This window comes from Neolamprologus multifasciatus, chromosome 13, assembly GCF_963576455.1.
Source record: "Neolamprologus multifasciatus chromosome 13, fNeoMul1.2, whole genome shotgun sequence".
In the NCBI taxonomy this organism is placed as follows: Eukaryota; Metazoa; Chordata; class Actinopteri; order Cichliformes; family Cichlidae; genus Neolamprologus; species Neolamprologus multifasciatus.
This window is the reverse complement of record NC_140451.1, coordinates 5,155,009-5,169,731: the sequence shown is the minus strand read 5'-3', so window position 1 is coordinate 5,169,731 and position 14,723 is coordinate 5,155,009. Positions and strand designations below refer to the sequence as shown.

At 40.7% G+C, this 14,723-nt stretch overlaps 1 protein-coding gene across 1 annotated transcript; it reads right to left on the bottom strand.

Annotated features, from left to right (window-relative positions):
- Positions 1-8,854: 8,854 nt before the first annotated feature.
- Positions 8,855-14,458, bottom strand: LOC146504903 (zinc finger BED domain-containing protein 4-like). The gene is made up of 4 exons (XM_085183147.1): positions 13,737-14,458; positions 11,737-12,735; positions 10,227-10,622; positions 8,855-10,085 (listed from the first exon to the last, which is right to left on the bottom strand). The coding sequence occupies exons 2-4, from the start codon at positions 12,338-12,340 to the stop codon at positions 9,667-9,669; spliced, it is 1,419 nt and encodes a 472-aa protein (XP_085039273.1). The 5' UTR covers positions 12,341-12,735; positions 13,737-14,458; the 3' UTR covers positions 8,855-9,666.
- Between the last annotated feature and the right edge of the window lie 265 nt (positions 14,459-14,723).

Genomic DNA, 14,723 nt, shown 5'->3' with positions numbered 1-14,723 from the left:
ACACACCACGCGGGCAACGAAGGAGTGGCTACATGAAAAGCATTTCAACTTTGTGGAGTGGCCTAGCCAGTCTCTCCAGACCTCAATCCAGTAGAGAATCTGTGGAAAGGCCAGTGAAGGGAAGCCCATATAGGAGAAATATGCCCTTCTTTCTAGTCACTGTCAGTCCTCTTGCCTCAGCATTTTGGGTCAAATGAAGGGTTTTCAGGGAGTTTTTAGTACATACTAATAATACCGGATTATAGTATTCCAGTCTAGAAGTAATAAATGCATGAAATACTTTTTCAGTGTCACTCGGAGACAGGATGTTTCTAATTTTAGAGATATTGAGCAAATGAAAGAAAGCAGTCTTACATATTTGTTAAATATGTGCAATGAAGGACACATCCTGGTCAAAAAGAACTCCAAGGGAATAAGTTGTTTTTTGGGGTTACTCTTAACTTCCTAACAGCCCAAAGCAATCTGGTCATTTTCCATTGACCTCTGCTGCCCACTGCATATATCCTTTTTTGGCCGATCTGAGTAAACTCTAGAAGTGGTTGTACAGGAGAAATCCCAGTCAATCAGCAGATTCTGAAATAGTTTATCGTCTGTTCTCACTCTAATGGCACCATAATTTAAGAGCGATAAGAGATAAGATAAAACTTTATTAATCCCCGGGTGGGTTCCTCTGGGAAATTCGGTTTCCAAAAAAGCACAGCACCGACAGAAGTTACAGAGTTACAGAATATTATATATATATATATATGTGTGTGTGTGTATATATATATATATATATATATATATATATATATATATATATATATATATAAATACAAAGACATATATAGATAAAATATACAAAGGGGATAAATAGAATAAATAGGAATAAAAATAAAAATACAAGTGAATTGCACATTTCAAGTATGGAGTCTATTGCACCGTTGACTATTAACAAAAAGTATTGCACAAAAGGTAATTGCACAGTGAAGTGAAGAGGCACTACAGCTTAGTTGTTCTCCCCTCCTTTGTCCTCCTGTTTCCCCTCCCTCTCCCCTCCAGAGAGGAGTTAAACAGTCTGATGGCGTGTGGGACAAAGGAGTTTTTAAGTCTGTTAGTTCTTGTCTTTGGGAGAAGCAACCTGTCACTGAACAGACTCCTCTGGTTGTTTATGGCCGTGTGCAGAGGATGCCCAGCATTGTCCATAATGTCCAGCAGTTTCTTTAGTGTCCTCTTCTCTGCCACTGTCACCAGAGTGTCCAGCTTCATGCCAACCACAGTGCTAGCCTTCCTGATCAGTTTTTTGCAGAATGAACTTAATTTTGTACCAAATCACAATTTAAAGTAAAAAGAAAAATCCAACAAAGTCAGGAAAACTCCCTGTCTTTACAGAGAAAGGGAGGTGAGGGCTGTTTTCTATAAAACCTAAATCTTTTTGGAACCACAGGAGTTACCCCCTGCTGGTCATTAAAAAGAATGGTGTCTTAAAGCATTGCAACATTGGATCAACGTTTGCACTTTAAAGCTACTGGGGAACATTGGAACCAAGGTTGAATGGCATTGCTGTAATTGTCTCCTTTAAATATCCTGGGGCAGAAATTATTAGAGGAGATAAAACCAAATCTTTTGCAGTACCGGGCATTTTGTTTGCTTGGTTTACGTTGCCATATTGAATGATGTCCCACAGTCTGCTCATGAGGAACTTGGAATACATACATTTGGACATGTATACGGTGTACATTTTAGGACATCCTCAGGTCTCACACCAAACATGTATTAAAGTTGAAATGTCAGGAATATTTAAGTTACAAGCTGCTGATAAGAAATATAGATCTGAGGACAATGTGATCTAAATATTTAATTCAATTCAATTTTATTTATACAGCGCCAAATCACAACAACAGTTGGCTCAAAGCACTTTATATTGTAAGGTAGACCCTACAATCAAAGGAAAGTACTGTCAGGACTGCACCTTGCCTCCCAACAGTTAGACAGTCTTTGCCTAATCTGCTAATATGTCTGACAACTTTGGGTAATGCATACAACCTATTTCAGTTCACTGAGTTAGTGATGGGATTTTTGGCTTCAGGTTGTTTTGTTGCTTTAATTAATTTATTATTAACAATAATATAAAATTATGCACAAAAGGAATTACTAACGTAAAAAAAAGTGGTTTTATTTATATATGTTTATATATAGATATATGCGGTGGCCCCTAGAGACAAAACACGTACAAACTCCAAAACACATTCCTAGTGTTAACTGAACTTCCAAAGCAGAGCTACTAGATCACTTAAATTACACAATTGAAAGCATGTGTGTATTGTTTGTGTATTTATACACAGGCACTCATATATATTCAAATAATTTAAAAAAAATGTTCATTTACCTTTTACTACCACACACCAAATCCGGTCGTTGGTACTTCCTGGCTTGTGTAGCCACTAGGTAACAAAAGCTCAACACTGTGCCTAGCATCCTGGAGCACTTCTGTTGTGTTTTGGTGTTTGTACGTGCTTCGGGGTTTGTACGTGCTTTGTCTCTAGCGGCCACCATAAATATACTTTTATTTATTCACTCCACATAAAATGTAATAAATAAATCATATAATACAAAAAACAACTATTTACATTTCAACTTTTAACTATTTAATTTTCAGCTTTTTCCTTTTAAACAAGTTTAAAGTGAAACAACACAAAACACTGCAAACCACAACACAATTAAATATAAATTAAAATATAAAAACAAAAAGAAGATGCATATTCTCTGTCATATGGACCTGCATGAATAAACTTTCTGAATTCTTTATCATCCGCAACTGAAAATAGTTGTGGATGTTTACTATACCTTTCTAATGTGACGTTGCTGTCCCTGGCTCTTTCTCTCCTGCTCTGTTCCTGTGCTACTGCGAGTGTAACTACCGCCCCTCCCCCCTCTTCCCAGCGCAAAGCACGGGGCTCGCGTGCAGAGTGAAGCGGAAAAAAAGTGCGAGAGAGAGGGTGAGAGAAAGAAAGAAAAAACCCACGGCTTGTGTCGTTCACTTCAAAGAGTCGGCTCTAAGAGCCGTTTCATTCGCGACCGACACATCACTACACTGAGTCACGCTGTCAATTGATGTGCTTTTGAGGCATTTTTTTCCCCATCCAGCTTGTTTATGAGCTGGAGGTGTATCGTGGTGTTGCACAATGTGTCTCCTCTAATCTGAGAGCCTACTGTTTGATAATCTGCCGTCAAGTCACCCAATCTTCCCAAAATAACAGATTATGATTCTAAAAGTCATGGCCACAGATCAGCTCACATCTCTATTTATAGCCTTTTGCAACATCCCACCATGTCTCCTGTTCTCCAGCTATTTTTAACCACGTCTCCTTCACCAGTGGGATAAAGATAATCCATTTCTCAGCGAGTATTTTTTTAAGCTTCAGGTCAACATCTTTTGCGATTTTAAAGGGAAGCAAAAATGAATAAATTAAGTCATATCTAATGCATTTTTATTCAATTAAAACAATGTATATTCAAATTTTACTTTGATGACATAATTTAAATTCATTTTTAGTGAGAGTAGGATGACCCAAGGACAACATGAAGCCCCAACAAAAATTTGCCTTGGACCAGGCCAGTGTACTTCCAGTGCTGCTGCAAAGTCCAGGAAGGGTTGTGTCAGTAAGCTCATGTGGTGTCAAATCTTTGTCAAGTCAAACATGCAGATCATCATGAATGAAATTTCCATAGAGGATCGGTCAAGAACTGGAGTAGGATTGGTGTGACAGAAAAGGAAGCCAGCAGGTGAAATGTAGGCAGATGATCAGCTGTAAAAAACTCCAAAAGAAGAAGAAGAACATAGGGTTCAGGTCATCTTTAGTAATTAGTAGATGATCAGATGAGTTAATTAAGCTGATGTTAATAAAGCCTGGGATTTTCTATACAATGGAAACCAGTGTAAAGATGCGAGAGACTGACGTGGTCCACATTCCTGGTCATAGCGAGGTCTTTGACAGCACCTGCATGATGGAATTGTGAATACAGTGCATTGATATTTCTGGATTGGTTTTAGATAATAGATAATTCAGTTACTGCCTACAGCTCTCAGCAGCCTGACAAACAGCTACAAGAACAAAGGCATCTCATGCCCTAAGAGCTCCTGGAATTCAAACCAGATGAAAAGTGTGGCTCATTTGGAAAGTTCTTCTCTTCATCAAAGCTTTGAGCTCAGTTTGGGCTTATAATCCTGCTGATTCAATCAGATTCTGAGCAGCAGCTGAAGGAAGAACATTTGAATAATGAATGAAAAGCTCTTATCTGTTGGAAGATGAAGTCACTTAAGACAATGCAAAATGCATCTGATAGGTAGGCTAGTTGCATAGTGTAGTGAATTTAGAAAGGTAAATAATTAGTAAAAGAAAATATTGAATATTCATTGATTATTTATTTATTATATATTTAGTTATACAATCCAGTGTATAGATTTTAGGCAACAGATAAAATCTAACTTAGCAATTGCCAACTAATATAAACCTGAATGTTGGCAGGTATGCCAAGACACTCACCTCCCAACCAATGATCTGTAATTTTTGAGTAATATGGTAAAACCTCAGCATGCATGTATACCTGTAAATTGAAAATAAAGGTTTTTTTAAATTCAGTTAGTAGCAAAATACTCCACTGATTACCGTTTAATGAACCAGTCTCACAACAGTGAATCAATTGTATATGTGTGCACAGTTGTGCTACAATTACATTTCTATATTGCAGTTCTTCGTATGTCAATTGAAAACATCTAGTTATACACTTGGTGTGCAAATTCCCTGCTGACTCGGCCGCAGGATGTCTAGAGGCAAGAATCAAGCGCACCGAAATGAGCGCATCAGTGATCGTGTGCGCATCACGCAGAGGGAGAGTGAGAGACGAAAAGCAGCAGCAGAGCATGGCAGTTGTATCGCGGTTTGTGTGATTCCGTGTGCGTTAATAAGACTGTAAGTGTTATTAGCTTTGACAGGTTAACTGGTATGATAATAGTTATAGTTGTTTGTGTATGTTCAAGCTAAAGTTATGCCTCAGTACACTGCTATCATGTTAGTAGGTTTATTTAATTATTTAATTAATTAGCACTAAGTTAATACCAGTGGCCAGAATCTCCTCCAATGACTATATCCCACGGCTAAAGGATTTTTCTGTTGTTTATTGTTTAATTTAGCTGTTGTTAGCTTGCCACATTCTTGTATACCCAGCACTTCCAGTATATATGTATTCTACACTTGGGGTGCCTCAGCTGAAAATACATAATAGACGGAGAGAAAACTATAGTATGTATAGTTATATATGTATATATGTATAGTATAGTATGCATCACTGTGTCATTTTTGATTCACCTCATACCAACTGCAGCGCCCTGTCTTGTACGACATCCCAAAAGGCAGCCAAGCATTTGGACTCATTTGAACAAGACCCAATACTAATATACTTTTTCACTTCTGTGAAAAAGCATTTACCCCCTTCATTTTTCTATATATATTTGTCACACTCACAAGTTGTAGATCATCAAAAAATAAATACATTTTAGGCAAAGATAACTAAAATAAATATAAAATGGCATTTTGAAATGATTATTTCATTTATAAAGGGCAAAAAGCTGTCCAAACCCACCTGATCTATGTGAAAAAGTAATCTAATCTACGATTTAAGAAAACTCAAGAACAGAAGAAAAGTGTCGTGGATTAAAAAGCCATTTCTAAAGCTTTGGGACTCCAACAAACCAAGTGAAAGCCTTTTCAGAATTGCTAATCCAAATTACTGCAAGAACACATGAACGACTCAACCAGGAGGTCACAAAAGAAGCCAGACCATCATCTAGACAACTGCGGGACACAGTGAAGATCTTGATGACAATCAGTTTATGTCTTTTTCAATTCAATTCAGTTTTACTTATACAGCACCAAACCACAACTGCAGTTGCTTCGAGGCGCTTTATATAGTAAGGTAGACCCTACAATGGCACATACAGAGAAAAAAACTCAACAAACATATGACCCCCTATGTCTTGATGCATGCTCAATCATCCAGGTAAGTAAATCTCCAAAAGTTGATTCTGTTCATCCGGACATAGCGTTTTGTGGGAGAAACGTTTCTCACTCATCCAAGCAATGTTCCCTCTAAGCTGTGCACCTGCGCAATTGCGCACTGCTGGCACAGTCTTTGCGCACAGAAAAAAAATCTAACCTGAATTGAAATTAATATTAATACTTTAACAATTCTGTTTTGCAGTGTTAGTCAGTAAGTCACTGGCTGCTCCCGTATGGGATTAGAACGATGCCACCTTATCCCATAGTCCAGCCAATAATGCAATTCACATTCGTATATACGCAGCTAATCAACGTCGTTGACAGGCTATGACAGCGTCCTTATGTGCTGACACCGGTGTTTTAGCTAGCAAAGCGGCGTGGCTGATGTGGAGTGAAGCCACGTTAATGACAACGTGTACAACCATTGGAGATGTGAGCAGGACAGACGGAACAATCGACGGAAAAAGTGTGGACGTTATACCAGTTTTTAAATTGTGTTGATCGGCCACGTAAAACCAGAGTTATGATAAAAATATGCAATGTTTGCTTTTCTTTCCAAATGCTATCGATGTTTATATTTACTGCAGGAAGAAACGGTAAAAACAGCGTTTTATAAGGAAAGCACTCTCCGCCTGTGAGCAAAACCAAAACCAAAAAAAAACCCCACTCTTTCCTATTGGTGGAAATATACCATGTCGACCAATCAAAAAATGATATGGCAACATGGCATTTAGTTCTTTAGGAAGGGAAGTTGGGAAGTTTTAGGAATGATTGCGGTGTTTTGAGATGTGAGAGATTTGCGACAAAGCGCAAACTTGTGTAGTTAGTGTGTAGTGTAGTCAATAGTTTTGTTGTGTGTCAGAACAATGAGGCGACTGCTGAATGTTACAGGTGTTACAGGAGTGATACATCTCCTGTTGTCAGGCCTGCAGGTATCAGGCTGTTGTTCTCCTTTATCTCATAGTGGACAGAAATTATTTTTTGGATTGGCAGAAATTATTTGTGTGGCATCAAATTTGATGCAGAACAGCTGATTGTTCTGTAAATAGTTTGAAATGTTTATATAAAAAAAACGCCTTGGCTGCATTTTTAGGTAAACAGCTGCAAATAACGTTGTTGTTTGCATAACTCAGTTACTTTTTTGAAGAAGTAACTATATAATTAATTGCCCAACATTGGTCATTATATACTGTATTTTGCAGACAGAGTTACAGGACTCTCTCCCAGACCACAGACTCATAATACAAGTCAGAGCTTTATAAAAAAAAAAAAAAAAAAGAAAGTTGTGTTTTCAAAATTGGAGTTCAAGTTATTTTTACTTCCAATAGTGTTAACATACTACACAGATCATGAACAAGATTTTTTTTAAATTTCATTGTAAGTGGGCTAAAACAGTTAATTAAAAGTAGTCTAACATAAATGTAAATGCTGTCATTTGATTATTTTAATAAACCATGTAACTTGGGTGGATTAGATGCTGGCGTGACCACAGTGCACACGTCTAATGTTGCTCACAGTGGTCCAAGGGACCGCTCAGGGAGTTTGTGTGTTTGCTCAGACACATGAAAAATTAGAGGGAACATTGCATCCAAGTGACATCAGGTCAGTCTAAGGTAAGTCTAAGCTGCAGGACTGCAGGTCCCAAGAAGTCACTTGGATGAGTGACTAAACGTTTCTCCCACAAAACGCTATGTGCGGATGAACAGAATCAACTTTTAGAGACCCCCTATGAGGAAATACTTTGGCGACAGTGGGAAGGAAAAACTTTTAACAGGAAAAAACCTCCGGTAGAACCAGGCTCAGGGAGCATGGGCCATTTCCTGGGGTGATAGAAGGAAGACAGGATAAAAGACATGCTGTGGAAGAGTGACAGAGATTAATATTAAGTGTGATTCATCATGGGAGTCCCCCAGCACCCTATTGCAGCATAACTAAGGGAGGATTCAGGGTCACCTGATCCAGCCCGAACTATATGCTTTAGCAAAAAGGAAAGTTTGAAGCCTAATCTCAAAAGTAGCGATAGTGTCTGTCTCCCAAATCCAAACTGGAAGCTGGTTCCACAGAAGAGGGGCCTGGAAACTGAAGGCTCTGTCTCCAATTCTACTTTTAAATACTCTAGGAACAACAACTAAGCGAGAGCGAAGTTCTCTAATGGGGTGATATGGTACTATAAGGTCATTAAGATAAGATGGAGCCTGATTATTTAAGACCTTGTATGTGAGGAGCAGGATTTTGAATTACATCCATCCATCCATCTTCATCCGCTTTATCTGGGGCCGGGTCGTGGGGGCAGCAGCCTAAGCAGAGAAGCCCAGACCTCCCTCTCCCCAGCCACCTCCTCCAGCTTATCCGGGGGAACACCAAGGCGTTCCCAGGCCAGCCGAGAGATATAATCTCTCCAGCGTGTCCTGGGTCTGCCCCGGGGCCTCCTCCCGGTGGGACATGCCCGGAATACCAACCCCAGAAGGCGCCCAGGAGGCATCCTTGTCAGATGCCCAAACCACCTCAGCTGGCTCCTTTCGATGTGGAGGAGCAGCAGCTCTACTCTGAGCCCCTCCCGGATGGCCGAACTTCTCACCCTATCTCTAAGGGAGAGGACAGCCACCCTTCGGAGGAAGCTCATTTCTGCCGCTTGTATCCGCGATCTCGTTCTTTTGGTCACTACCCACAGCTCGTGGCCATAGGTGAGGGTAGGGACGTAGATCGACCGGTAAATTGAGAGCTTCGCTTTTACACTCAGCTCCCTCTTCACCACGATGGACCGGTGCAGCCGCTGCACCAATCCGTCTGTCGATCTCCGGCTCCCTTCTCCAATCACTCGCTAGACTTGTAGTCAAGACCGCCTAATCCGAGACCAAGACAAGACCAAGACCAGAGGGTATCGAGACCAAGACAAGACCAAGACCAAGACCAAGTCGAGACGAGACCAAGACCGAGACCAAGTTGAGGCGAGACCGAGACCGAGACCGGGACAAAAAAGACTAACTTTTGTGTGCTTTTGAGGGCTGACATGATGGTACTGACTGGCCCCAAAGTCATCTGACAAAACAGCGATCACCTCCAACAACTGTCTAAAGAATGGGAAATATGTAACTGGTTTCAGTTATACTTTATATATAGATAAAATTGTAACATCAAACTGAAGATTATAAACTTGAAATTGCATCATGTCCTATTGTAGTAGTACTAGTCAAATTACACTGTATGATATCAACTTTCCTAAAATGGATAAGGCCTGTCAACACAAAGTGATATGCAGATGTTATTTAAATGTCAATGGTCACATTTATTTAGTCAAACAACATCATTTTAAGTAAGATTCTGTAATCAAACAATATAAATACATGTGCACACCTCACATGAATCAGATGCAAACTACAAATATTACATACCAATACAAATTGTGCATTAATAAGAATAAGAACAAGTGCTTAAAAGATTCTGGCATCTTGATGTCTTCAGTGGCATGAGATTACAACACACTGCCAATGAAATTAAGCCTGTTGTTCAGTAGGGCAGGAACAATAGAACACAGACATTATGAACAAATAACAAATATCTTATGAACAAATATATAATGAACAAACAGCATATTTTCAGAGAGGAGGGAGAGAAAACAGTTCACATTTTAAAACAGTGATTGATTGCACTTCAAGAAAACTAAAGATTGCAACATCTTATAGCCTAGCCGTGTGCGGTGGGGTCTCATTAGAATGCCTCCTCTACTAAAAACCCTCTCAACTGGGGCAGAAGAGGCAGGGACAGAGAGTACCTTCAAGGCAACACTGTGTAGACTGGGGAAACGCTCTTTGTTTTTTGACCAAAAGGTGAGTGCATCACAGTCAGAGTTATTTATGCTGTCTAGGTACTTGCTGATTTGTGCATCAGTGCTCGAGTCCTGGCTTGTGCTGCGTTGCAACCTAAATGCCTTGTAACGTGAAAGAAGACGTTGTTTTGGGGGTGGCGCTGAGTCACTATCTGATAATTCTGTGTCTTCTTCTGTTGGTGCTGCAGGTTCGTCTCTGTCTACCTCTGTGATCAAAAGGTCTGGAAAAGGGTGCACACACACACACACACACACAAAGACAGGATTAGACAGGATGCTTCTAATGATGCTATAAAACCAAAGACAGTGATAATAAGTGGAACAACAAAAACAACAATAAATTATTATTATTATACAGTCACCTATTAATGACTTTTTAAGGTCATCTCTGAACCTCTTCAGTGCTGGTCCGGTTTCACCATTTTGGACATCCAAATCTACCCAGGTCAATCCAAACTGGGGGTCGAGCATGGTGGCAAGGAAGTAGATCCGATGGCTAAACGGCTCTTCTGGATCCTTTTCGTCCATGCAAATCTGCCTGAAAATTCCAGAGAACCGTTTCTCTAAGGATCTTTTCAGTGCCCTGACTATAGTTACGACCTGGGGCATTTGTACTTCCATCTTTATAAGATGATTCTTCAAGTCCAGAACAGTGGGGACCACCATGCTAATAGTCACCTGATGATCACCTTCTGTAAGGTCTGTTGCATCAGAAAAAGGCTCAAGCAAAGCACAAAGGTCTTTCAGCTGAGCCCACTCTCGGGTTGAAAATAGGGGTGGGTTTTTATAATCGATTTATCGATTAAAATCGATTCTGGCTTGGATTACGTAAAATCGATTCATTAAAATCCTGAATCGATTTTTTAATATAAATTTATTTTGCCCGAAATGCCAGAATCTCAGGTGAAATCTCACAAAACTTCAACAACCACCAAACAGCTAAAACAGTAAATGAGAGCAGGAACACGGATTCTGCACAAAGACTTAAACACACAGTGCAGCCCGCGGATCAGAATCAGATGTCGAATTTCTCACAGTCGGGGCTGAAAGCCGACAGCCCGCTGATTCTGATCTGGTCCGCGCTTTGTGTTCACCTCCTTTATGCGCTGATTGTAAAGCTGTTAGTTTGATGTCTCTCCAAACAATATTGACCGAACCAGCAGCAAAAGAAGATCCAAACTACACTTCACATAAACATCGTCATGTATTCACTCTTACTTTTACTGTTTTGCTTCTACCATGATGCACAGCTCTCTCTCTCTCTCTCTCTCTCTCTCTCTCTCTCCCCCCTCTCTCTCTGTATGGTTTTCTGCATTATTCGCTTGCTTGTTACGCACAAGTCTACCGTTGTTTACAGCGCTATCGGCCGACTTTTTTTTTCTTTCCGTTTTATATACTTTCGAAAAGAAAACCTAATTTCTGCCGTTCAATGCTGAACAAATTTAAACTTTTAAAATATGCAAAATGCAAAATGCTTAGCCATGTCTCTAATAAAACAGCTGTAACTTCAGAGGTAATGTTCATATGTTGATTAATGGTTTTCTTTCGTTTTTGATGTACTGCAGAATATTTTTATAAAATCCCAGGCCAGGAAAAATCACCTTCATGTGTTTCTGTGTTTTATCTTCAGCTACTTTGGCACAAAGGCATCTGCTGTGACGCTCACACCTTTGATAAAGTCTTGCGTGTGTCAGCTTCCTTTTTATAGATACAAAAATATGTAAATGTACTGATCTGAATTATAATATTTCTGACTGTCAAAATTTCCCATATTCAAATCGAAGTGAATCGAATCGAATTAAATCGAATCGTGGATCGAATCGATTCTGGACCTTGTGAATCGGAATTGAATCGATTCTAGAAATCAGTGACGATACCCAGCCCTAGTTGAAAACACTAAATTCTCTGTATCGCTGCACATTTCAGTGATGGCCCCGTGGTCAAGTGTGATCAGAGCCTTTAACTGTCTGTAGGTGCTATTCCAGCGGGTGTTGTTTCCTGCTGGGATGGACTTATTGGAGCCAAAGTGTGCCTCAAACAAGTCTTTGTGGTTACTACTGCTGTGCAGCAGGTTTGTAAACTTGCTGGCTTTGGCAATGGCTCTAGCTATTGCCTTTACCTCTTTCATCCCATCACTGATGACAAGTTGTAGCGAGTGGGCGAAGCAAGAAAGACGTTCACCCGTTGACCATGGATCAGAACCTTCTGCATCCTCCCACATTGTTTCATCATCGAGGTCATCACTGCTGTCACCTTCAGGGTGCTCTACTTCTGGCATCCTGACTTTAAAGGCCCGCTTCATATTGGATGCATTATCCGTCAGAATGTAGCTTATTTTATGGCCAATGCCATACTCCTCAACTATTCTGTCAAATGCTGAGGCGATTCGTTCGCCGCAGTGCTTCCCTGTGAAATGCCTACAGTCAAGCAAAAAATGATTGTAAACTGTAAGAGTCCTTGTTCTTGCAGGCAACATGAGCAGTAACTCCCAGGAAAGTACGAAGCCTCCGGTCAGACCAGAGGTCTGTTGTTATTGCTACATTTGGCTGGACTTCCAGGGCTTTGATTATGTCACCCTTCACTTTAGTGACAACGTGAGGTATCAGCTTCTCTGTCAAGGTGGTTCTAGACACAGGAGTGTATTTGGTATCCAAGACATTCAGGAAGTGTCTAAAATGTGGATTCTCAATGATAGACAGGGGGAGAGAGCATCCAACTATAAGGTCCTGGAGGATGGACTGGGTGATGGCCTGTTGCCTGGATGAATTTGGGGAAAATAAGTGGATGCTTGGAGCAAACAATGATAATTGAGGCTGTGTGGGATTGACCGCTATCACTGATGTTGCAGATCCTGCTTTGTACTCCAAGTACCTACAAAACAGGGAAATAGGAATCTGTAAAACATCTGTTTCTATTCAACCACAAAAACTACTGTATCTTATAAGCACAGTAATTTTAAACCTATCAATGAGGGCAGACCTTTGCATACAAAATAACCTAATCTAATCCAGTGTGACACATATAGATCATTAGGCACAACTAGTAATAATGAAAATACTGGAGTGTTCAGGGTTGCAAGACCTTAAATAACAAGAACAGAAAAACAGTTGAATGGAATCTACAAAAGACAAAATGTCTGTGCATTAACTTTGCATGTTGCATTAAGCCTCCTCCTGCCAGTCAGCTATCAGACACAGCTGTATTGACAAGAAATGAACTACTCAATAAAGTCTGAAGTTACACTAATACAAAATAACTGTGTCTGATAATGCTAAAATAGCCCCTACACACTGGACTGGTTTAGTAAGGCAACATAGTAGAAAACACCTAAGAAAGTCATAGTCAAAGGTCCTTAAATTCGATTTAAGAACTTTAGGACTCAGTTTTGCGATCCGTGCTATCTGGACCAGAGCCATAGACCGCTCTTATCTGGGCTTCACTGTCGAGAACGCCGCTGTTAGCCGAGCAATGTTATAGGGACACTCTTGAAACGCCCGTCCTTACTTACGAGTCAGCAACCACATAAATATGCCCATTAAAGTCGACAACAAACCACACCATACCAGCCCTTAAAGTGCTCACTGAAATGGTTTCGATATATTTCTGCTCAATGAATTCACCAAAATACCTAAAGTTAGTGAAAATTGTTTAAGTAGCTGATAGCCACTGCTAGCGCTAGCTACCTGTACATAGCATGTAACGTAACGTTAAGTTAAAGTTAAGTCTGCAGGGACGGTTGCAAAAAAACTGTCCCTACATAATTTATAACACATTATAAATAACAATATTACATAAACATGACCTGGTCATCTGAGGTTGGAAAGGTAGTTAGAAGAGTTTGAAGATGGATAGATGGCTACTGGCTAGCTTACCTTTGAGGGTGTTTGCGCTCCAGGTGCCTGGTGAAGGTTGAGGTAGTCCCGGCTGTCTCGGTCAAGGAGACTTTGCAAAACCTGCACTTTGCCGAATGCTTCTTTTTTGCATTTACCAAAAACTCTTTGTGTTCTATGAACGCAAACTTTATGACAGACGAAGTCGCTGACATTTCTGTAACTTACTGACCGGGCATACTGCTCGATTTAACGGGTTGCATTTAGTTGTGTTTGAAGGGCGCGAAAGGCGAAATAATAAAATGCCACAATGTGGAGGGATTTGAGCATGGCTGAGCCACTGTGTGTCGCTGTGTGACAGCTGAGCAGCAAAAGGAAATTAATTGAGGAGCCGGCTCTCGCTCAATGGGAGTCGACTATTCTGATTCACTACAAAGCACTCTCTAAGCACGGCTCTTAGAGCTAAAACTTTTGCGCATGATACATTATCGAACGTTACGCTGTGTGTCATGGATACTGTTGACTCCAAATCTCCCGACCACTATGTTGATCTGAGACAGCAAGACCGAGACAGCGAGACCAAGACAAGACCGAGACCAAAGTCCGTCGAGACCAAGACAAGACCAAGACAAAAGTACGTCGAGACCAAGACAAGACCAAGACAAAAGTACGTCGAGACCAAGACGAGACCAAGACCACGTAAAAGTGGTCTCGAGACCGGTCTCGAGACCAAGACCGGTCTCGAGACATCCAACTCTATCACTCGCCAACAGAACCACATCATCCGCGAAAAGCAGAGATGAGATTCTGAGGCCACCGAAGTGAAAGCCCTCCGCCACTTGGCTGCGCCTAGAAATCCTGTCCATAAAATTATTGTCTGGCCCATTGCTACGGGCCATTCGATCCCTATACAACCGTTGCAAGAGCTTGGTTCCCATTGACGGCAACAAGTCGGACTCGTTCCCGGTGGGTGATAGGCTCCGCCAGGGCTGCCCTTTGTCACCGATTCTGTTCATAATTTTATGGATT

Excerpts from the sequence above, each read along its gene's own strand:
- LOC146504903 (XM_085183147.1), bottom strand. The coding sequence starts at position 12,340 with ATGTTGCCTGCAAGAACAAGGACTCTTACAGTTTACAATCATTTTTTG. Across the intron at positions 10,623-11,736 it reads TTCAACTAGGGCTGGGTATC|AGTGGGCTCAGCTGAAAGAC; the intron begins GTCACTGATTTC and ends TTTCAACCCGAG. Across the intron at positions 10,086-10,226 it reads CCTTAAAAAGTCATTAATAG|ACCTTTTGATCACAGAGGTA; the intron begins GTGACTGTATAA and ends ACCCTTTTCCAG.